Source organism: Salvelinus fontinalis, chromosome 33, assembly GCF_029448725.1.
Source record: "Salvelinus fontinalis isolate EN_2023a chromosome 33, ASM2944872v1, whole genome shotgun sequence".
In the NCBI taxonomy this organism is placed as follows: domain Eukaryota; kingdom Metazoa; phylum Chordata; class Actinopteri; order Salmoniformes; family Salmonidae; genus Salvelinus; species Salvelinus fontinalis.
The window spans coordinates 49,625,545-49,647,054 of record NC_074697.1 but is presented as its reverse complement, the minus strand read 5'-3'; the positions used below and the strand labels follow the sequence as shown (position 1 = coordinate 49,647,054).

At 42.3% G+C, this 21,510-nt stretch overlaps 1 protein-coding gene and 1 non-coding gene across 7 annotated transcripts in view; one reads left to right on the top strand and one right to left on the bottom strand.

The window, feature by feature from the left end:
- The window catches only part of LOC129832473 (diacylglycerol kinase delta-like), an 89,304-nt gene that overhangs the window by 49,102 nt on the left and 18,692 nt on the right, over nt 1–21,510 (top strand). For all 6 annotated transcript variants that reach the window (XM_055896568.1, XM_055896570.1, XM_055896567.1 and 3 more), the window contains 12 exons: nt 1,847–1,986; nt 2,843–2,927; nt 7,867–7,961; nt 8,076–8,175; nt 8,344–8,608; nt 9,140–9,292; nt 9,579–9,707; nt 12,365–12,461; nt 12,830–12,940; nt 13,785–13,881; nt 14,390–14,497; nt 20,591–20,704. In XM_055896568.1, the coding sequence (XP_055752543.1) occupies nt 1,847–1,986; nt 2,843–2,927; nt 7,867–7,961; nt 8,076–8,175; nt 8,344–8,608; nt 9,140–9,292; nt 9,579–9,707; nt 12,365–12,461; nt 12,830–12,940; nt 13,785–13,881; nt 14,390–14,497; nt 20,591–20,704 (1,494 nt within the window). The remainder of the gene's footprint in view (nt 1–1,846; nt 1,987–2,842; nt 2,928–7,866; nt 7,962–8,075; nt 8,176–8,343; nt 8,609–9,139; nt 9,293–9,578; nt 9,708–12,364; nt 12,462–12,829; nt 12,941–13,784; nt 13,882–14,389; nt 14,498–20,590; nt 20,705–21,510) is intronic.
- trnaa-ugc (transfer RNA alanine (anticodon UGC)) lies at nt 11,289–11,364 on the bottom strand. The gene has a single exon. It is a non-coding gene; the product is annotated as a tRNA-Ala (tRNA).

The following is a 21,510-nucleotide window of genomic DNA, read 5'->3' as shown; positions in this document are numbered from 1 at the left end:
ACCTCTATTAGATAGATAGACAGAGAAACAGACAGACCACCACTGCCCTCTGCTGGTCGTAAGGTACACACAGTCCTGGCTTTCCGGGCTCTGTTCACATAATATTAGTTATTTTCGATTGCTTGAACACAAGTGCTCTGTTCACATAATATTAGTTCTTTTCGATTGCTTGAACACTTTTCTCGAAACAGGGTTCTCATTTGCAAAACAGTTACCACATCCCACTAAACTGAAGTGCGTTTGCCAAAACAACATATTTCTCTTTCGAAATACACTAAACACCATCAACTTAAAATACCTATCACAAAAAAAAACTCTTATCAAAACAGTATAATTTGTTGTTTAATGAGAAGAGGACTTCTGCAACATCCTAGAGCATATAATACATGTGACTGAACAATCTGAATCCATCAAAACAGAAAAGTTTGTCAATGAATAAGTAGGTAATTTCACCATTCAATAGATCATGCCTCAACAAATACTACACTGAACAAAAATAAACGCAACATGTAATCTGTTGGTCCCAGGTTTCAAGAGCTGAAATAAAAAATCCCAGAAATGTTGTATACGCACAAACAGCTTATTTCGCTAAAAGGTTGTACAAAAATGTGTTTACATCCATGTTAGTGAGCATTTCTCCTTAGCCAAGATAATCCATCCACCTGACAGGTCAAGAAGCTGATTAAACAGCATGATCATTACACAGGTGCATTGATGCATTTTCTAATATGAACTGTAACTCAGTCAAATCAATGAAATTGTTGCATGTTATATTTTTGTGCAGTATATTAATTGGGTTTTGTTTGGAGTGCACCTGTCAATGTTGAGTAAGGACGCGAACCTGATTATGCATAGAAGTAGGCCTAGGCTACCTGGCCTGCGATTAAATGTAGGCTTATAAATGTGCCCATTTGGGGATCTGATAGTATTATTGATTGCCTTAACTCACCACCACTAATGAGCTGTGTAGCTTCTTAAAGTAATTTTGTCTTCACCTCCAAACAGCAAGTAAACAAAGTCTGTTTCTACATACATCGAGAAAGACTACATTGAGGAAGTATTGTCAATTTGAAAAATCTTTCCAGCTCTCTCCGTTTTGATAACAACTCGGTGTAAAAGGGAAAACAAATGTCATGCTTTGATCCGGTGGAAACATCATAAAATATGCCTATCCCTTGTGCAAATAAATAACCTACAGCTGTGTCTGTCAGGAGCTCAGGGTGCAGTGAAACTCTTGAGGTTCACACAACACAATGCCACAGATGTCTCAAGTTTTAAGGGGGTGAGAAATTGGCATGCTGACTGCAGGAATGCCCACCGGAGCTGTTTCCAGATAATTGAATGTTAATTTCTCTACCATAAGCTGCTTCCAACGTAATTTTAGAGAATTTGGCAGTACGCACAACCGGCCTGACAACTGCAGACCACGTGTAACCACGCCAGACCAGGACCTCCGCATCCGGCTTCTTTACCTGCAGGATCGTCTGAGGGGGGTTGCTGAGGAGTATTTATGTCTGTAATAAAGCCCTTTTGTGGAAAATAACGAATTCTGAGTGGGCCTTGGAGAGGCCCACCCATGACTGCACCCCTGCCCAGTCATGTGAAAACTATAGATTAGGGCCTGATTTGTTTTATATGAACTGTAACTCAGTAAAATCTTTGTTTTGTATAAATATAACCATCAATATGCATTTCTATGACCAAAACAAAATGGTAGGAGTTACTAATCAAAGATTTGATATGTGAGCTATATTTGTGTTTTCTGAATCGGGATTAAATGGGGGACAACGGGGTTAAATGTAACGGGGGTCAGTTGTAACTGGATAAATAACTTGTTGTGTTGCAGTGCCAGCTGGGTGTTCTGCCCCTGGGGACAGGAAATGACCTCGCCCGCGTCCTGGGCTGGGGCTCGGCCTGCGACGATGACGCACAGCTGCCTCAAATACTGGAGAAGCTTGAGAGGGCCAGCACCAAGATGCTTGACAGGTAGGAGAGGGAGGTAGGAGAGGAAGGGAGGAGGAGAGAGAGAGGATGGGAGGGAGGAGAGAGAGAGGATGGGAGGAATGAGGAGGGAGGAGATAGAGGGGGAGAAGCTGTAGAGAGCCAGCACCAAGATGCTCGACATGTAGGTGAGAGAGAGGAAGGGAGGAGGAGAGAGAGAGGATGGGAGGGAGGAGAGAGAGAGGATGGGAGGAATGAGGAGGGAGGAGATAAAGGGGGAGAAGCTGTAGAGAGCCAGCACCAAGATGCTCGACATGTAGGTGAGAGAGAGGAAGGGAGGAGGAGAGAGAGAGGATGGGAGGGAGGAGAGAGAGAGGATGGGAGGAATGAGGAGGGAGGAGATAGAGGGGGAGAAGCTGTAGAGAGCCAGCACCAAGATGCTCGACATGTAGGTGAGAGAGGGAGGGAGGGAGGGAGGAGAACGGGATGAAGGAAATATTCACCAAGATGCTTGACAGGTGTGAGAGGGATGAAGAGGGAGGAAGAGCATGTAAATAACTGTTAAAAAGGTACCATTTAAAGGAACCATTTGCAGAAATCGCTCCACAATTTTCTGGTTGTTAAAATTCTAACAGTTGGCCTAATTTCAGTTTGTGACGAAACAAGCATTGATTGTGTAGAGAGTCATTGTACCATCTAAACCGCTGTGAAATATCAATGAGAATAAGAATGAGACAGATTTATAACTTAGATTTCTATGTCAATTTGGTCAGGTTGCACAGAAATTTACATATTGAAGCTTTTAAGCCAGTTATCATTAGTCCAGGAGTTTCTTCTTGTCAGGTCAGGGGGAAAAAAGAAGCAGCCCCTAAATTATCCATTGTTTTTATTTTTTGTCCAGGTGGAGTATTATGGTGTATGAGACAAAGTTCCCACGGCAACATTCCAGCTCTACGGTGACAGAGGATTGCAGCGATGACTCTGAGGTACCTGGCAATGACATAAATTCCTGTTCTACACATCGTGAAAGTTTTAGCTGAATTCGAGTACAATTGCAGTTACATTCCATTTATGGATGGAGTCTTCAGATATACAGTATGTAGGCTACTGAGCTTGTCTGATGCTTTAAGCGCACTGAAGACAAACAAATGACTCAAGGGGGAGCCAGAGATCAAGATAACATAACAGAAGAAAAAAAACTCTTCCAGAACCATCTCGTCCTGCTGACCGTCGCAGATTCTGCCACTACGCTCCCGAAGTTGCTGGTAAAAAGCTACACCAGTGGTCAGCAACCTTTTCCATTTGGGTTAAAAGCTACACCAGTGGTCAGCAACCTTTTCCATTTGGGTTAAAAGCTACACCAGTGGTCAGCAACCTTTTCCATTTGGGTTAAAAGCTACACCAGTGGTCAGCAACCTTTTCCATTTGGGTTAAAAAATACACCAGTGGTCAGCAACCTTTTCCATTTGGGTTAAAAGCTACACCAGTGGTCAGCAACCTTTTCCATTTGGAGTGCCAATTAAAATAACTGTTCCACGAAAATGTGCATATGAAAAACATTTCTACCGATCTGCATGCCAGTTATGATTTTCAAATGCAAATGTTCGTGGAACAGTTTCATTTATTTTATAATAAAGTCTTCGTATCTCAAAATCATTGTCATATGGTTAATAAAAATTATATCTAAATGGAAATTATACAAATCTAAAAAATAACTTAACCAACTATGTAAAAAATAGCCTACATAAAGCCAACAAATAAAAACATTGCATTCTGCAGGTAGAAAATATCAGAATAAAAATAAATCACACAGGTCTGCAAGGAATTTGAAACATTGTATCAACTTGGTCTAGCCTGAAGCTTGCTAACAAACTTGCAACATTGTATAAAATATCAGTTTCCCACACAGCTGTAGGCTATTTAATTGTGCAAGGGATAAGAAGTAATCAGGTAGGTGTTCTTTTACGACGTTTCTACAGGATCAGAGCATGACATTTGTTTTCCCTTTCACACCGAGTGGTTATCCAACGGGAGACAGCTGGAAAGATCTAGGCTACATTGAGGAACTATTGTCATTGTCAATGTATGTAGAAACAGACTTGTTTACTTTAAGAAGCTCCACAGCTCATTGGTGGTGGTAAGTTAAGACAATCAGAAATGCTATCAGCTCCCCAAATGTGTGTGCATGCCAGGTGGCCTATGCCTACTTCTATGCGTAATCAGGTTTGCGTCCTTACTCAACATTGAGAGGAGTGCTCCAAACAAAACAATATTAATATACTGAACCAAAATATAAACGCAACATGCAACACTTTCATTGATTTTACTATGTTACAGTTCATATGAGGAAATCAGTCAATTTAAATAAATAAAAATCATACGGCCCTAATTTATGGATTTCACATGCTCTGGCCGATGAGTAGGGTTGATGCGAGCGTTCTGATCTCACAACGGCAGTCAAGCGCTCTAACTGGCTTACATTGGCTAGCTTGCTAGCTACTTCCAGGCACAAATGAGAGAACACCCCACTCATTTTACTCACCTTAGCAGAGCTGGTTAGGCTGTTTTCATGTTATCCAGAGTGTTGGTGACTGTAACTGCTGCTGGCAACAATAAAAAATGAAAAAAGATTACGTTCAAATGGCTCTTGTGTGAAATTGTGACCCACGACATACGCCTAGTTTCCTGAAACGGGTCACAAATTATAGTAACCAAACAAACATTGTAGATTACAAATATTGCAAATTAACGGTAAATGTACTACTGGTGATACTGGTGTGCCATCCCCGTGGCCGCCGCAATGTAACCTTGGAGAGCGATGTCTGGTCACATGGTATGTTGAATGCTGAACGAGAGACCTTGGTTTATTGTTTTTGTAAAGTTGTCAGTGTTTCCTTGCAATGTTTGATTTATACAATTTTTGAGTTTGGATCACGCAACTCGTTTAGTCTCAGTTGCTGTGACCGGTACTATCTGTCCCGGGATCCTGCCAGACCAAAAAGTCTGAAGTTGTTTACAGAAGCTAGCTACTAGCCTATCTGGTAGCTATCAGTTTCAAACTAGCAGCCGATGCTGCTACCAACAGTACGTGCAAAGACGCTGCTTTTGTGGTCACCGCTGTGAGAGGATTTTAAGAAGGACACATCTTTCTGCTTTTCAGATTTTTCCATTTGTGCGAGTTCTTTTTGTTCACTTAATTGATAATTCCATGTAAAGAGAGAGACACGGAAGCCCAGCTATCCCAGCCAGTTAGCCTAGAGGTCCCTATTGAACATTTTCAACTTTGCAGGAGCTGTGTTTATTTTTGCTTTATTCCCGGGACGATGTGGACCGCCCGGACTTTCAATGAACCAACTGTTTTCTTGCAGAGGACTACAGGGGCGAAGTGGCTACTCTTAGAAATCAAGTAGCGAACCTACACAAGCTACTGGGGAATCCACGCCCGCCTACTTTCGCTTTCTCTTCTACCCCAGTAGCTGGACGCCGCTCTTATGTGGTGGACTTTTCGCCGCCACGTCGGCTCTCCACAGCCAACTGGCCAGTACTCTGTAGGGATCACTCCTCAAAGCGGTCTCCCCCTTCCCTGGAGAACAGAGCTAATATGATGCTCCTGGATGACTTTTGAGGTAGCCTTTTGATTAGCTGTTCAGCAGTCTCATGGCTTGGGGGTAGAAGCTGTTAAGAAGCCTTTTGGACCTAGACTTGGTGCAAATTGGAGTGGGTCTAGGGTTTCTGGGATGCTGGTGTTGATGTGAGCCATGAGCAGCCCTTTCAAAGCACTTCATGGCTACAGACCTGAGTGCTACGAGTCGGTAGTCATTTAGGCAGGGTACCTTGGTGTTCTTGGGCACAGGGACTATGGTGGTCTGCTTGAAACATGTATGTATTACAGACTCTGCCAGGGACAGATTGAAAATGTCAGTGAAGACCCTTGCCAGTTGGTCAGTGCGTGCTCGGAGTACACGTCCTGGTTATCCGTCTGGCCTTGAGAATGTTGACCTGTTTAACATACATCTTGAATAACGTTCCAACCGGAGAATTACATAGACTTCAGTTGAGAGATGGGTCAGAGCTGCCTATCACGTGAATGCGCGTGGTCAAAGCATGGTCAGCTCGTAGCAGTGGTGACTAATTCCTGTCTCCTTCAGCCCCCCTTCACATTAGGGGGGCTGACAAAGTTCTATTGACATCTAGTGGAAGCCATAGGAAGTGAAAACTCATCCATATCTCGCTGTAATTTCAACGAGAGCTTGGTTGAAAATCTGCCACCCTCAGAAAAAATTCAAACAGGAAGTGGAACTTCTCAGGTTTTTGCCTGCAATATGAGTTCTGTTATACCCACAGATATAATTCAAACAGTTGTAGAAACTTGAGTGTTTTCTATCCAATACTACTAATAATATGCAAATATTAGCAACTATGACTGAGGAGTAGGCCGTTTACTCTGGGCACCTCTGTGCACCTTTCATCCAAGCTACTCAATACTGCCCTGCAGCCATAAGAAGCTAACTAGCCTCTCAAAGCACTTCATGATGACAGAACTGAGTGTTACGGGGCGATAGTCATTTAGTTCAGTTACCTATGCTTTCTTGGGTACAGGAACAATGATGGACATCTTGAAGCAAGTGGGGACAGCAGACTGGGATAGGGACAGATTTAATATATGTCTGTGAACACTCCAGCCAGCTGGTTTGCGCATGCTCTGACGGCCGTCTGGGCCGGCAGCCTTGCGTGGGTTAACACTCTTAAATGTCTTACGTCGGCCACAGAGAAGGAGAGCCCACAGTCCTTGGTAGCGTGCTGTGTTGGTGGCACTGTGTTATCCTCAAAGCGTGTGAAGAAGGTGTTTAGCTTGTTCGGAAGCAAGACGTCGGTGTCCCCGACGTGGCTGGTTTTCCAGTTGTAGTCCGTGATTGTCTGTCGACCCGGCCACATACGTCTCGTGTTTGAGGCGTTGAATTGTGGCTCCACTTTGTCTCTACTGACGTTATGCCTGTTTGATTTCCTTACGGAGGGAATAATTACACTGTTTGTATTTGGCAATATTCCCAATCACCTTGCCACGGTTAAATGCGGTGGTTCGCACTTTCAGTTTTGCGCGAATGCTGCCATCTATCCACTGTTCCTGGTTTGGGTAGGTTTTCATAGTCACAGTGGGTACACCATCTCCTATACACTTCCTGATGAACTCTGTATTCGTCAATGTTATTCTGAGAGGCTACCCGGAACGTGTCCCAGTCCGCATGAGCAAAACAATCTTAAAGCATGGAATCCGATTGGTCACACCAGCGTTGAATAGACCATAGCACGGGTACTTCCTGTTTGAGTTTCTGCCTGTAGAATAAGTTCAATTGCCCTGGGGGGTATGAACAAAGCTCCAATTCGGGAAAGTCGTATTCCTGGTGAGTTACCGCCACTCTGAAATACAAAAGTTCTTTCCGTCTGTATGTAATAACACAAAAACATTTCTGGCCTAATTATGTAACAAATATCACAGAAAAAAACGAAATACTGCAAAGTTGCTTAGGAGCTAGATGCAGAGCTGCCATATCTGTCATACCCAAAAAGACTTGAGGCTGTAATTGCTGCCGACGGTGCTTCAATAAAGGACTGAGTAAAGGGTCTGAAAACTTATGTAAATGTGATATTTCCATTTTTTTTAATAATTATAATTGCAAAAATGTATTAAAACCTGTTTTTGCTTTGTCATTTTGGGGCATTGTGTGTAGATTGATGGGGGGGAAAAAAACGATTGAATCAATTTTAGAATAAGGCTGTAATGTAACAAAATGTGGAAAAGTCAAGGGGTCTGAATAATTTCCAAATGCACTGTATGTTGCACTATAGGTGGTGATGCTCTGCAGTTCAAGACACATTTCCTGAAGACTAGCCTGTTTTTGACCTTGATTGTTACCTGTGCCGCAGGTGCAACAGATTCTGACCTACGAAGACTCTGTGGCGGCCCACCTGTCCAAGATCTTGACTTCAGATCAGCACTCGGTGGTCATCTCCTCCGCTAAGTATGTCTGTCGCTTCAATCAGTCTGTCTGCGCAGTCCATACCGTTTCTTTAGGTGTAGGTTTCCGTTGCCCTGACTGGGTTGTGTGTTGTGCGTGTGTTGTGCATGTTCGTAGGGTACTGTGTGAGACAGTGAAGGACTTTGTGGCTCGAGTGGGGAAGGCCTACGAGAAGAACAAGGAGAGCTCCGAGGAGTCAGAGGCTATGGCCAAGAAGGTAAGCTTTGAGGAACCATGGCTTTGTACCAATTATCTCATCTTGCTGACATCCCTTCACTGATTTTATGTAAATGACTGGTATAGGAAATATGGTGGAAACTCCCTCCAGCCATGTTTGCACTAATCCAGTGAATCAGATCCGTGTTGATTGGTCGGTTGGTTGCAGTGTGGGGTTCTGAAGGAAAAGCTGGACTCGCTGCTGAAGACGCTCAACGAGGAGGCGCAGGCATCTACTATGATGCCCCCCCCCACCATCGCTGAGGAGCAGGAGGAGGGCGAGGGGGTTCTGGTGCCATCGTCACCCGCACCTGCCGCCATCCCGTGCTCCCCCAGGCCCCTGACGGCCATCTTTAAACCCAGGGAACAGCTGATGCTGAGAGCCAACAGCCTGAAGAAAGCCATCAGGCAGATAATCGAGCACACTGAGAAAGGTGAGATGTTATCTTCCTACCGCTACTTCTGTTCTAATTGGTATGGGTCAATTCAGGAAGTAAACTGAAATTCTAATTCAGACTTCCGTGAAAAGCAATTCTGAATATTGAAATTAGATTTACAGTAAGGTTATTTGTCCTGTAAGGGAAGTTTTTGTCTGATGTGGTAAAAAAACAATAAATAAAAAACATAGTAGACTACACTGACCGACTTGGCATACTTGATGTTTCATATGTTACATAAAAACAGAGGACAGGCGAAAACTTCAATGCCATAAGCATTGCAACAGTAGAGCAGGACTCCTGGGCAATCTTGTGGCCAGTCAGGCTTGTCGCCCGTATGATAGTTATTGGAATAGGAATTTCAGTTAACTTCCTGAATTGAGTGACGCGAAATGGAATGGACGTACCCCGACCCCAATATAATATAGTTGCTATCTATACTCATCCAAAAGAGAGCGGTTTTACCTCTACTTTTCCAACATACCTGCTCTTGTTGCTGAACGGTCTTTCTCTCCATTCTTCTATCAGCGGTGGACGAGCAGAATGCACAGACTCAGGAGGTGTTTGCTCTGGGGGTGGAGGAGGAGGAGGAGGAGGAGGAAGAACAGGACAAGCTGTCTCTGCAGTTGTCCTACAGCGGGAACGCCTGTAACAGCACCAGGAGCCATCCAGTCCGCAGAGGTTAGTCATTGAACCCTGAGTCTCCTAACCTGGGTCGTGTTAATTTGGTACCAAACATAAGAAAACAGTCCCAACCAGGGAAGGATCACCTTTTAAATTGTTTTTCATTGCATGCCCTAATGAACACGGCCCAGACGAAACAGATGATTTTAATTAAAGATGCGTGCCAATTTAGTATTGAAGATTATCACTTATAAATGTGCGTTGTTTTTCAAATTTAAGGAGTGGGCCTTTAATCAAGATCCCAGTGTCTCATGTCTTTCTGTGTCTTTGTTTCATCCTGTAGTGTCCAAGACTCCTTGTGAGAAGCTCATCAGCAAAGGAAGTCTGTCACTGGGCAGTTCTGCGTTACTTCCCACCCAGACAGGAAGTCGCGAGAACATGCCGATGCTCAACACCAAGATCCTCTACCCAAGTAAGGGCACAAGTTCTCACCAGCTCTGTACAGAGGGCACTCAGTTCCCTAATCCCAAATCAACCCCTACTCCCTTGGACACTATTGTACACTACTGTAGTGCTGTGCGATTAGTGCTTTTTGAAATCGGTTCGATTATAAAAAACAAATCACAATTTTCAATATCTTTTTTAAACAAATGCACTATGCATTATGTGGGTTGAATGCTGTAACAACACAGAATAAAACAATTAATAAAAGTCCCAGGATAGTAGTGACTGTCCATTGCTGTTTATCACTTAACAACCATCAGTTATTCACATTACTTTACTTTAATAAAATATTTCAGTTGGTGTATATTACATTTGTTTTGTTTGATTATATTATTTAATTCCACGTAATCATCTCATCTCTATAGAACTGCTGCCTATGCTGTCTGACAAAATCCCCTTTTTAGTAGTTCTTCAAAGTACAGTTGAAGTCGGAAGTTTACATACACTTAGCTTGGAGTCATTAAAACTCCTTTTTCAACCACGCCACAATTTTCTTGTTAACAAACTATAGCTTTGGCAAATTGGTTAGGATGTCTACTTCGTGCATGACAGAAGTAAGTTTTCCAACAATTGTTTACAGACAAATTATTTCACTGTATCACAATTCCAGTGGGTCAGAAGTTTACATACACTAAGTTGACTGTGCCTTTAAACAGCTTGGAAAATTCCAGAAAATGATGTCATGGCTTTAGAAGCTTCTGATAGGCTAATTGACATAATTTGACTCACTTGGAAGTGTACCTGTGGATGTCTTTCAAGGCCTACCTTCAAACTCAAACTTTGCTTGACATGGGGAAATCAAGAAATCAGCCAAGAACTCAGAAAAAAAATTGTCTGGTTTTGGTTCATTCTTGTGAGCAATTTCCAAATGCCTGACGGTACCACGTTCATCTATACAAACAATAGTATGCAAGTATAAACACCATGGGACCACGCAGCCGTCATACCGCTCAGGAAGGAGACGCGTTCTGTCTCCTGGAGATGAACGTACTTTGGTGCGAAAAGTGCAAATCAATCCCAGAACAACAGCAAAAGACCTTGTGAAGATTCTGGAGGAAACCTGTACAAAAGTATCTATATCCACAGTCAAACTAGTCCTATATCGACATAACCTGGAAGGCCGCACAGCAAGGAAGAAGCCACTACTCCAAAACCGCCATAAAAAAGCCATGTGCAACTGCACATGGAGACAATGATCGTACTTTTTGGAGAAATGTCCTCTGGTCTGATGAAACAAAAATAGAACTGTTTGGCCATAATGACCATCGTTATGTTTGGAGGAAAAGGGGTAGGCTTGCAAGCCAAAGAACACCATCCCAACCGTGAAGAACGGGGGGGACTGGAGGGACTGGTGCACTTCACAAAATATACGGCATCATGAGGAAAGAAAATTATGTGGATATATTGAAGCAACATCTCAAGATATCAGTCAGGAAGTTAAAGCTTGGTCGCAAATGGGTCTTATTTCATTTCATTTCATTTAAGTCACTTAGCAGACGCTCTTATCCAGAGCGACTTACAAGTACATACATTCATACTTTTTTTGCACTGGTCCCCCGTGGGAATCGAACCCACAACCCTGGCGTTGCAAGCGCCATGCTCTACCAACTGAGCCACAGGGGACCTTATAAATGGACAATGACCTCAAACATACTTCCAAAGTTGTGGCAAAATGGCTTAAGGACACAAAGTCAAGGTATTGGAATGGCCATCACAAAGCCCTGACCTCAATCCCATAGAAAATTTGTGGGCAGAACTGAAAAAGTGTGTGCAAGCAAGGAGGCCTACAAGCCTGACTCAGTTACACCAGCTCTGTCAGGAGGAATGGGCCAAAGTTCACCCAACTTATTGTGGGAAGCTTGTGAAAGGCTTCCCGAAACGTTTGACCCAAGTTAAACAATTTAAAGACAATTCTACCAAATAATAATTGAGTGTATGTAAACTTCCAACCCACTGGGAATGTGATGAAAGAAATAAAAGCTGAAAGAAATCATTCTCTCTACTATTATTCTGACATTTCACATTCTTAAAATAAAGTGGTGATCCTAACTGACCTAAGACAGGGAATTTTTACTCGGATTAAATGTCAGGAATTGTGAAAAACTGAGTTTAAATGTATTTGACTAAGGTGTATGTAAACTTCCGACTTCAACTGTAAATAATGCATCCCCTCATGATCCGCATTCTTCTGTCCCTTACGTAGCAGGCGAATAAGAAACACAGACCAGACTAGTATCCGCGCAATGGATTATGGTCATTGTAGTTAGGGTAGCCCAGAAAACTTGATAATTATGTAGAACATTGGCCTGTAGGACACTACAGCTCCCAAAGACAACGCACAGTTTTGGCATGATCTGATTCATCTCTAGAGAAACGCACATTGAGCTCATTGAACTCACAGAAAATTGAATTCAAATAATTGAACCAACGTTGGATAAAAAACGAAAAATAGCTGACATTATGGTTAGTCGCTCATCTCTAGTGCACCGAAAAGAATTAACACCTACTTTTAACAATATTACACTTTATATTCCTGTGATATAATTTTGCTCTCTCTGTGCTCATTTATCTGTCAGTGTTCAGTATGTGTTAAATGTGTGTGTGTGTTTATGTGTGTGTGTTCAGGTCTCAGGGCTGGTATCTCTGGCTCCCTCTCCAGCAGTTCAGTCATCAGCAGACTGCTGGTCAACGCTGACTCCTTCAGCTGCGACCCAGAGACCTTGTGAGTGTCCCGTTTCAGTCTTTCTCCTCCTTCCCTTAAAGGTTTAGTTCACTTTTTAGGATGTAGATTATTTTCCAACTTACCTTTTGGTGTCGTCATTTCATCCAAACCGTTTTGTAGGTTTTTAGCTGGTTATTAAACAACGTCAAGAATCTCCTGACCAGCGTCTTTGGGGCATGGAGCAATGCTAGTGGAAATGGATTGAACTAGCTAGTGGTGTATTAAAAATGAGTTTTGCCTTCCTCTTTCCATGTTTCTGCTTTCCCCATGCGTTTGAAGTGAACTGTCCCTTTAAGCCCAACCTCATCATCATCATCTACCTTTTGCACCAGAGTCGTGAGTGACCTTGTACTGTGTTTGGTTTTCAGTGACTGCTACACTGAGAAATGCGTGATGAACAACTACTTTGGGATCGGCCTGGATGCTAAGATCTCACTGGACTTCAACAATAAGCGGGACGAGCATCCCGAGAAGTGCAGGTAACTGAGGAACGAGGCAGAGCCTCTTGTCTGCTAGCTAAACCAGATACACACAGTACTGGATAGGGTGATAAGCAGAGATGGAGTCTGATCTCGTGGTCTTTGTCTTGAGACCGCATAAATACAGTGTTGGTCTGGTCATGGTCTCAATACACAGGGTCTGGGTCTTGATAGATTGGGTCTGGGTTCTCATGGGGTCTAGTCTGGGTCAGTGTAAAACTGTAAAATAAACGAAACAGTTTAGAAATGAACTTTTGGGATTGGAAAAACGCTTTCAGTGTAAACTTGTACGACAACAATTTCATATAAAGTATGTAGAAAAGATTATTGAAATAACAATCACCTAATTAAAACCTAGACAGTCGGGGATCGTCGAAAATTCAAAAAACGATTCATTCAGGAGTATTTTTGTCTTGGCCGACCGGGCAAGAAGGGCACACCGATTGGGGCCCACTTTGATTTTCTTATAATGTTTGAGCATAAGAACACAGTGTTAGCCAAGGCAAAATGCTCAGAATTGTAGGAAATGAGTCCCAATTTTTGTGATTATTTGGACAAAAATCTTCGCGAAATGTCTGTATTGCCGCAGCAAAATCAAGCATTTTTGGAACACCCCAAATCCTGGAGAGACTGTTTATAGCTCAGACACACCGCAAAGACCAACGGCTAAATGCAGTGAGTGGCAGCGGTGTGTTTTGTACTTTAGAGTAGCATTGTCTTTCATTTCTGTGCTACTGCTCTCCACAAAGAGCCTAACCTTTGTTTGTTGAACATAAAGTACATTTCTTTGTGTGTTTGTTGTGGCTCGGTCACTGTGTTAATTTGTGGTTCGGTTTGTGTTCAGGAGTCGCACCAAGAACATGATGTGGTACGGGGTTCTGGGCACCAAGGAGCTGCTGCATCGCACCTACAAGAACCTAGAGCAGAAGGTATTGTTGGAGGTAAGAAAACACAACGAGTTGGTGCAACTAAGGGTACGGCCACATTGAGATTTTGTCTGAATATTCCGGGTGGAGCCAATGGTTTTTCAATGGGTGTCGTCCGTTGCTGGATGAATGACAATGGCGATTAGTTGAAATTGTCCAACAAAAAAACTTGTCCAACAAAGAACAATATATTCGCCTTTGTACGTGCGCAACTCATCCGTCAACAAAAGCAGAGATGCGTTGAAATTTCAACAGACAAAAACGGACAATGATGAACGTCATATACTATTTCATCTGTGTCATGCGCCTCAGTGTGCCATACACTAAAGAGACTTGACTGTCATACCGTAACTCTTACCCTGACCCTAACCCCGTGGGGCAATCTGGGATTGGCATATCCGTTTTTAGACTTTTCAATTCATGTCTGGTGGTGTTATTGTGGTTGTGGGAGTTTGTAACCGAACATATGCAGACCGTTTTGTTCTGTTACCGTATGATAATGTATGTGTGTGTGTGTGTTTAGTGCGACGGGAGGCCTATCCCCCTCCCCAGCCTGCAGGGCATAGCTGTCCTGAACATCCCAAGCTATGCAGGCGGCACCAACTTCTGGGGCGGGACCAAAGAGGATGATGTAAGTGTCATCCAAAGCCTCTCTTTGTGTTGTTGTTGCATAAGTACAATATGACTCCATAGGCAGCTGGATCTTTTTTTTTTATAACTCTTAACACATAAAGATTACATGACATTGTAACAGTGCTCACATGTTTCCTCCACATTTTTGTTTTGAATTTTATTAAGCCTTTTTGGGTCTTTGTTATGTAAATCGCATGTATTAGTAATATTTTTATAATAATAATTATTATTATTTATCCCTTTCCCTTTACAAAACCAGAATACCCCCAGCACAAATCTAACCCATTTCACATCGAACCCCCCCCCCCCCCCCCCCCCCAAGTCAGCGTTGTGTTCATGTGTGACTAACCACGTATGAGATATGAGTGTATAAAACATGCTCTTTCCATGACATAGACTGACCAGGTGAATCCAGGTGAAGGTTATGATCCCTTATTGACGTCACTTGTTAAATAGATGATGGGGAGGAGATGGGTTAAAAAAATAAGCCTTGAGACATGGATTGTGTATGTATGCCATTCAGAGGGTTCAAAACATATTGATGCAGTAGTAGCTAAGACGGGGAGAAGTCTGTCTATAATAAAGCAATGCTCTGCCTTAACAACACTATCAACAAGGCAGGTCCTACAGGCCCTAGACTACTGTTCAGTCGTGTGTTCAGGTGCCACAAAAAAAGGACTTAGGAAAATTGCAATTGGTTCAGAACAGGGCAGCACGGCTGGCTCTTGGATGTACACAGAGAGCTAACATTAATAATATGCATGTCAATCTCTCCTGGCTGAAAGTGGAGGAGAGATTGACTTAATCACTACTTTTATTTACGAGTGGTATTTACATGTTGAATGCACCAAGCTGTCTGTCTAAACTACTGGCACACAGCTCAGACACCCATGCATACCCCACAAGACGAGGTCTCTTCACAGTCCACAAGTCCAGAACAGACTATGGGAGGCACACAGTACTACATAAAGCCATGACTACATGGAACTCTATTCCACATCAAGTTACTGACGCAAGCAGTAAAATTAGATTTAAAAAACAGATTAAAACATCGGGACTGCGAAGCAACACAAACATTGACATGCACACACACACACACACACAAACACACACACACACACGCACACACAGACACACACACACACACACACACACACACAGAATAACAATAACATACGCCCGTTACATACACATGGATTTAGTACTGTAGATGCAGTTGAAGTCGGAAGATTACATACACATTAGCCAAATACATTTAAACTCAGTTTTTCACAATTCCTGACATTTAATACTAGTAAAAATTCCCTGTCTTAGGTCAGTTAGGATCACCACGTTATTTTAAGAATGTGAAATGTCAGAATAATAGTAGAGAATGATTTATTTCAGCTTTTATTTCTTTCATCACATTCCCAGTGGGTCAGAAGTTTACATACACTCAATTAGTATTTGGTAGCATTGCCTTTAAATTGTTTAACTTGGATCAAACATTTCGGGTAGCCTTCCACAAGCTTCCCACAATAAGTTGGGTGGATTTTGGCCCATTCCTCCTGACAGAGCTGGTGTAACTGAGTCAGGTTTGTTGGCCTCCTTGCTCACTCACGCTTTTTCAGTTCTGCCCACAAATATTCAATAGGATTGAGGTCAGGGCTTTGTGATGGCCACTCCAATACCTTGACTTTGTTGTCCTTAAGCCATTTTGCAACAACTTTGGAAGTATGTTTGGGGTCATTGTCCATTTGGAAGACCCATTTGTGACCAAGATTTAACTTCCTGACTGATATCTTGAGATGTTGCTTCAATATATCCACATAATTTTCCTGCCTCATGATGCCATCTATTTTGTGAAGTACACCAGTCCCTCCTGCAGCAAAGCACCTCCACAACATGATGCTGCCAACCCCGTGCTTCATGTTTGGGATGTTGTTCTTCGGCTTGCAAGCCTCCCCCTTTTTCCTCCAAACATAACGAAGGTCATTATGGCCAAACAGCTCTATTTTTGTTTCATCAGACCAGAGGACATTTCTCCAAAAAGTACGATCTTTGTCCAAATGTGCAGTTGCAAACCGTAGTTTGGCTTTTTTATGGCTGTTTTTGAGCAGTGGCTTCGTCCTTGCTGAGCGGCCTTTCAGGTTATGTCGATATAGGACTCGTTTTACTGTGGATATAGATACTTTTGTACCTGTTTCCTCCAGCATCTTCACACGGTCCTTTGCTGTTGTTCTGGGATTGATTTGCATTTTTCGCACCAAAGTACGTTCATCTCTAGGAGACAGAACGCGTCTCCTTCCTGAGCGGTATGACGGCTGCCTGGTCCCATGATGTTTATACTTGCGTACTATTGTTTGTACAGATGAACGTGGTACCTTCAGGCGTTTGGAAATTGCTCACAAGAATGAACCAGACTTTTTTTTCTGAGGTCTTGGCTGATTTCTTTTGATTTTCCCATTATGTCAAGCAAAGAGCCACTGAGTTTGAAGGTAGGCCTTGAAATACATCCACAGGTACACCTCCAATTGACTCAAATTATGTAAATTAGCCTATCAGAATCTTCTAAAACCATGACATAATTTTCTGGAATTTTCCAAGCTGTTTAAAGGCCCAGCCAACTTAGTGTATGTAAACCCACTGGAATTGTGATACAGTGAATTATAAGTTAAATAATCTGTCTGTAAATCTAAGTGAATGTAAACTTCCTACCAAATAGGGATTTAGTACTGTAGATATGTGGTAGTGGTGGAGTAGGGGCCTGAGGGCACACAGTGTGTTATGAAATCTGTGAATGTATTGTAATGTTTTTAAAATGGTATAAACTGCATTAATTTTGCTGTGGCAGCATAATGGGGATTCATAATAATTATAAATGGGCATGACAAAAGATTAAAGTGCCTTTGAACGGGGTATGGTAGTAGGTGCCAGGCGCACAAGTTTGAGTGTCTCAAGAACTGCAATGCTGCTGGGTTTTTCACTCTCAACTGTTTCATGAATGGTCCACCACCCAAAGGACATCCAGCCAACTTGACACAACTATGGGAAGCATTGGAGTCAACATGGGCCAGCATCCCTGTGGAATGCTTTCGACACCTTTTAGAGTTCATGCTCTGATGAATTGAGGCTGTTCTGACGGCAAAAGGGAGTAGAACTCAATATTAGGAAGGTGTTCCTAACGTTTTGTACACTCAGTGTGTACAGTGCATTCGGAAAGTATTGAGACCCCTTGACTTTTTCCACATTTTGTTAAGTTACACACTTATTATAAAATGTATTAAAATGTTTTTCCCTATCATCAATCTACACACAATACCCCATTATGACAAAGCAAAAAATGTTTTTTAGACATTTTTGCTAATTTATTAAACATTTCAAAACGGAAATGTCAAAGTTATATAAGTAATCAGACCCTTTACTCAGCACTTTGTTGAAGCACCTTTGGCAGTGATTACAGCCTCAAGTCTTCTTGGGTATGATGCTACAAGCTTGCAGATCCTCTCAAGCTCTGTCAGGTTGGATGGAGAGTGTCGCTGCACAGCTATTTTCAGGTCTCTCCAGAGATGTTTGATTGGGTTCAAGTCCGGGCTCTGGCTGGGCCACTCAAGATAATTCAGAGACTTGTCTTGGCTGTGTGGTTAGGGTCGTTGTCCTGTTGGAAGGTGAACCTTCGCCCCAGTCTGAGGTCCAGAGCGCTCAAGAGCAGGTTTTGATCAAGGATCTCTCTACTTTGCTCCGTTCATCTTTGCCTCGATCCTGACTAGTCTCCCAGTCCCTGCCACTGAAAAACATCCCCACAGCATCATGCTGCCACCATCATGCTTCACCGTAGAGATGGTGCCATGTTTCCTCCAGATGTCATACTTGGCATTCAGGCCAAAGAGTTCAATCTTGGTTTCATCAGACCAGAGAATCTTGTTTCTCATGGTCTGAGAGTCCTTTGGGTGCCTTTTGGCAAACTCCAATCGGGCTGTCATATGCTTTTTACTGAGGAGTGGTCTCCGTCTGGTCACTCTACCATAAAGGCCTAATTGGTGTAGTGCTGCAGAGATGGTTGTCCTTCTGGAAGGTTGTCCCATCTCCACAGAAGAACTCTAGAGCTCTGTCAGAGTGACCATTGGGTTTTTGGTCACCTCCCTGACCAAGGCCCTTCTCACTCGATTGCTCAGTTTGGCCGGGCGGCCAGCTCTAGGAAGAGTCTTGGTGGTTCCAAACTTCTTCCATTTAATAATGATGGAGACCACTGTGTTCTTAGGGACCTTCAATGCTGCAGAAAGGTTTTGGTAGCCTTCCCCAGATCTGTTCCTCGACACAATCCTTTCTCGGAGCTCTACGGACAACTCCTTCGACCTCATGGCTTGGTTTTTGCTCTGGCATGCACTGTATATAGACAGGTGTGTGCCTTTCCAAATCTTGTCTAATCAATTGAATTTACCACAGGTGGAGTCTAATCAAGTTGTAGAAACATCTCAAGGATGGTCAATGGAAACAGGATGCACCTGAGCTCAATTTCGAGTCTCATAGCAAATGGTGTGAATAAGGTTTTTCTGTCTTTGGTGTTTAATAAAGTTGCAAACATTTTAAAAACACGGTTTTCGCTTCGTCATTATGGGATATTGTGTGTAGATTGCTGAGGAAATTGTTTTATTTAATCCATTTTAGACTAAGGCTGTAACATTACAAAATGTAGAAAAAGTCGAGGTCTGAATACTTTCCGAAGGCACAGTATGTTCACACCCCCTGACTTTATTTATTTTTGTGTTACAGCCTGAATTTAAAATCAATTCAATTTAGATTTTTTTTTTTCACTGGCCTACATACAATACCCCATAATATAAGTGGAATTATGTTTTTCAAAATGTTTACAAATTAATTTGGGGAAAAAAACACGTCTGAGTCAATAAGTATTCAACCCCTTTTGTTATGGCAAGCCAGAATAAGTTCAAGAGTAAACATCTGCTTACCAAGTCAAATATGGCAAAGGACCAAACAGATTTAACCGCAAATATCAGGGAGGTTTTCCAATGCCTCACAAAGAAGGGCACCTGTTGTTAGATGTGTAAAGTACGAAAACCAGACATTGAATATCCCTTTGAGTATGGTGAAGTTGTTAATTACACTTTGAAGTATGTATCAATACACCCAGTTACTACAAAGATACAGGCGTCCTTCCTAACTCAGTTGCCGGAGAGGACGGAAACTGCTCACAGATTTTTTACATTTACCCACCTACCAGTAAGTGCTCTTCTTTGTGAGGCATTGGAAAACCTCCCTGGTCTTTGTAATTTAATCTTTGTTTGAAATTCACTGGTCGACTGAGGGACCTAACAGATTATTGTATGTGTGGGGTACAGAGATGAGGTAGTCATTCATGTTATACACTATTATTGCACACAGTGTGCACTTATTTAGGCTTGCCATAACAAAGGGTTTGAATACTTATTGACTCAAGACATTTCAGCTTTTAGTTTTTATTAATTTGAATGAATGTCTAAAAACATAATTCCATGTATTCAGGCTGTAACACAACAACATTTTGAATAGGTCAAGGGGTGTGAATACCTTATATGTGACGTGCCGAGGAGTGTTGCCTCTCGACCACAGCTCTGCACAATATATTTGGCATATACACTGAGTCTACAAAACATATGAAACACCTGCTCTTTCTATGACACCGACTGACCAGGTGAATCCAGGTGAAAAATCCACTTCAGTCAGTGTAGATGAAGGGGGAGATATATTTTTAAGCCTTGAGACATGGATTGTGTATGTGTGCCATTCAGAGGGTGAATGTCCAAGACAAAATATTTAAGTGCCTTTTGAGTGGGGTAGGGTAGCAGGTGCCAGGCACACCGGTTTGAGTGTGTCAAGAACACTCAAAAGTTTCCTGTGTGTATCAAGAATGGTCCACCACCCAAAGGACATCCAGCCAACTTGACACAACTATGGGAAGCATTGGAGTCAACATGGGCCTTGTAGAGTTCATGCCCCAACGAATTGAGGCTCTTCTGAGGGCAAAAGGGTGTGTAACTCAATAATTGGAAGGTGTTCCTAATGTTTTGTACCGTCAGTTTATGTAAATAATGACATGTCCTCTTCCCTGCAGACGTTCACGGCGCCGTCCTTTGACGATAAGATCCTGGAGGTGGTGGCGGTGTTTGGCAGCATTCAAATGGCTGTGTCCAGAGTCATCAACCTGCAGCACCACCGTATCGCACAGGTAACACACACAACATTTTCACGAACTCAGAGTGTGTGGAATCCCTCCACATCCTCATAGACGATCTAGATACTTTTTCGAACCTCTCTGGATTAAAACCACATTGTGATAAGTGTACTATATTATGTATTCGATCACAAGAAAAGACAACTTTTACATTACCGTGTAGTTTACCAATAAAATTGTCTGACGGGGATGTGGACGTACTCGGTATACATATCCCGAAAGAAAGAAATGATCTCACTCCAATACATTTTAATAGAAAATTAGCAAAACTAGATAAGATATGTCTGCCATGGAAAGGAAAATAGCTGTCTATTTGTGGAAAATTCTGCCTGATTTAACTCTTTAGTCACATCACAGTTTACCTATTTGCTTATGGTTTTGCCTACACCTAGCAACCTGTTTTTTAAATTATATGAGCAAAAAATATTCAATTTTTTGGGAATGGCAAGACAGACTAAATTTAAAGGGCCTATTTATGTAATGAATATGAATTCGGAGTGGAGAAATGATTAAATATTGAAGCATTAGACCTCTCACTCAAGGTGTCAGTCATACAAAAGTTATACTTAAACCAATTTGGTTCTCTTGCAAATTAGTAAGAATGTCTCATTCGATGTTCAAGAATGGCCTTTTTCCATTTTCAGATTACAGCTGCTCACTTTCGGTTATTTGAAAACAAAATGATCTCCAAAATATAGTTATTTTTTTTAACAAACCATAGAAAGTTGGTTGCAATTTCAGTTTAATCCACCAGAAAAGACAGAAGAAATAATACAACAAATATTGTGATTAAACTCAAG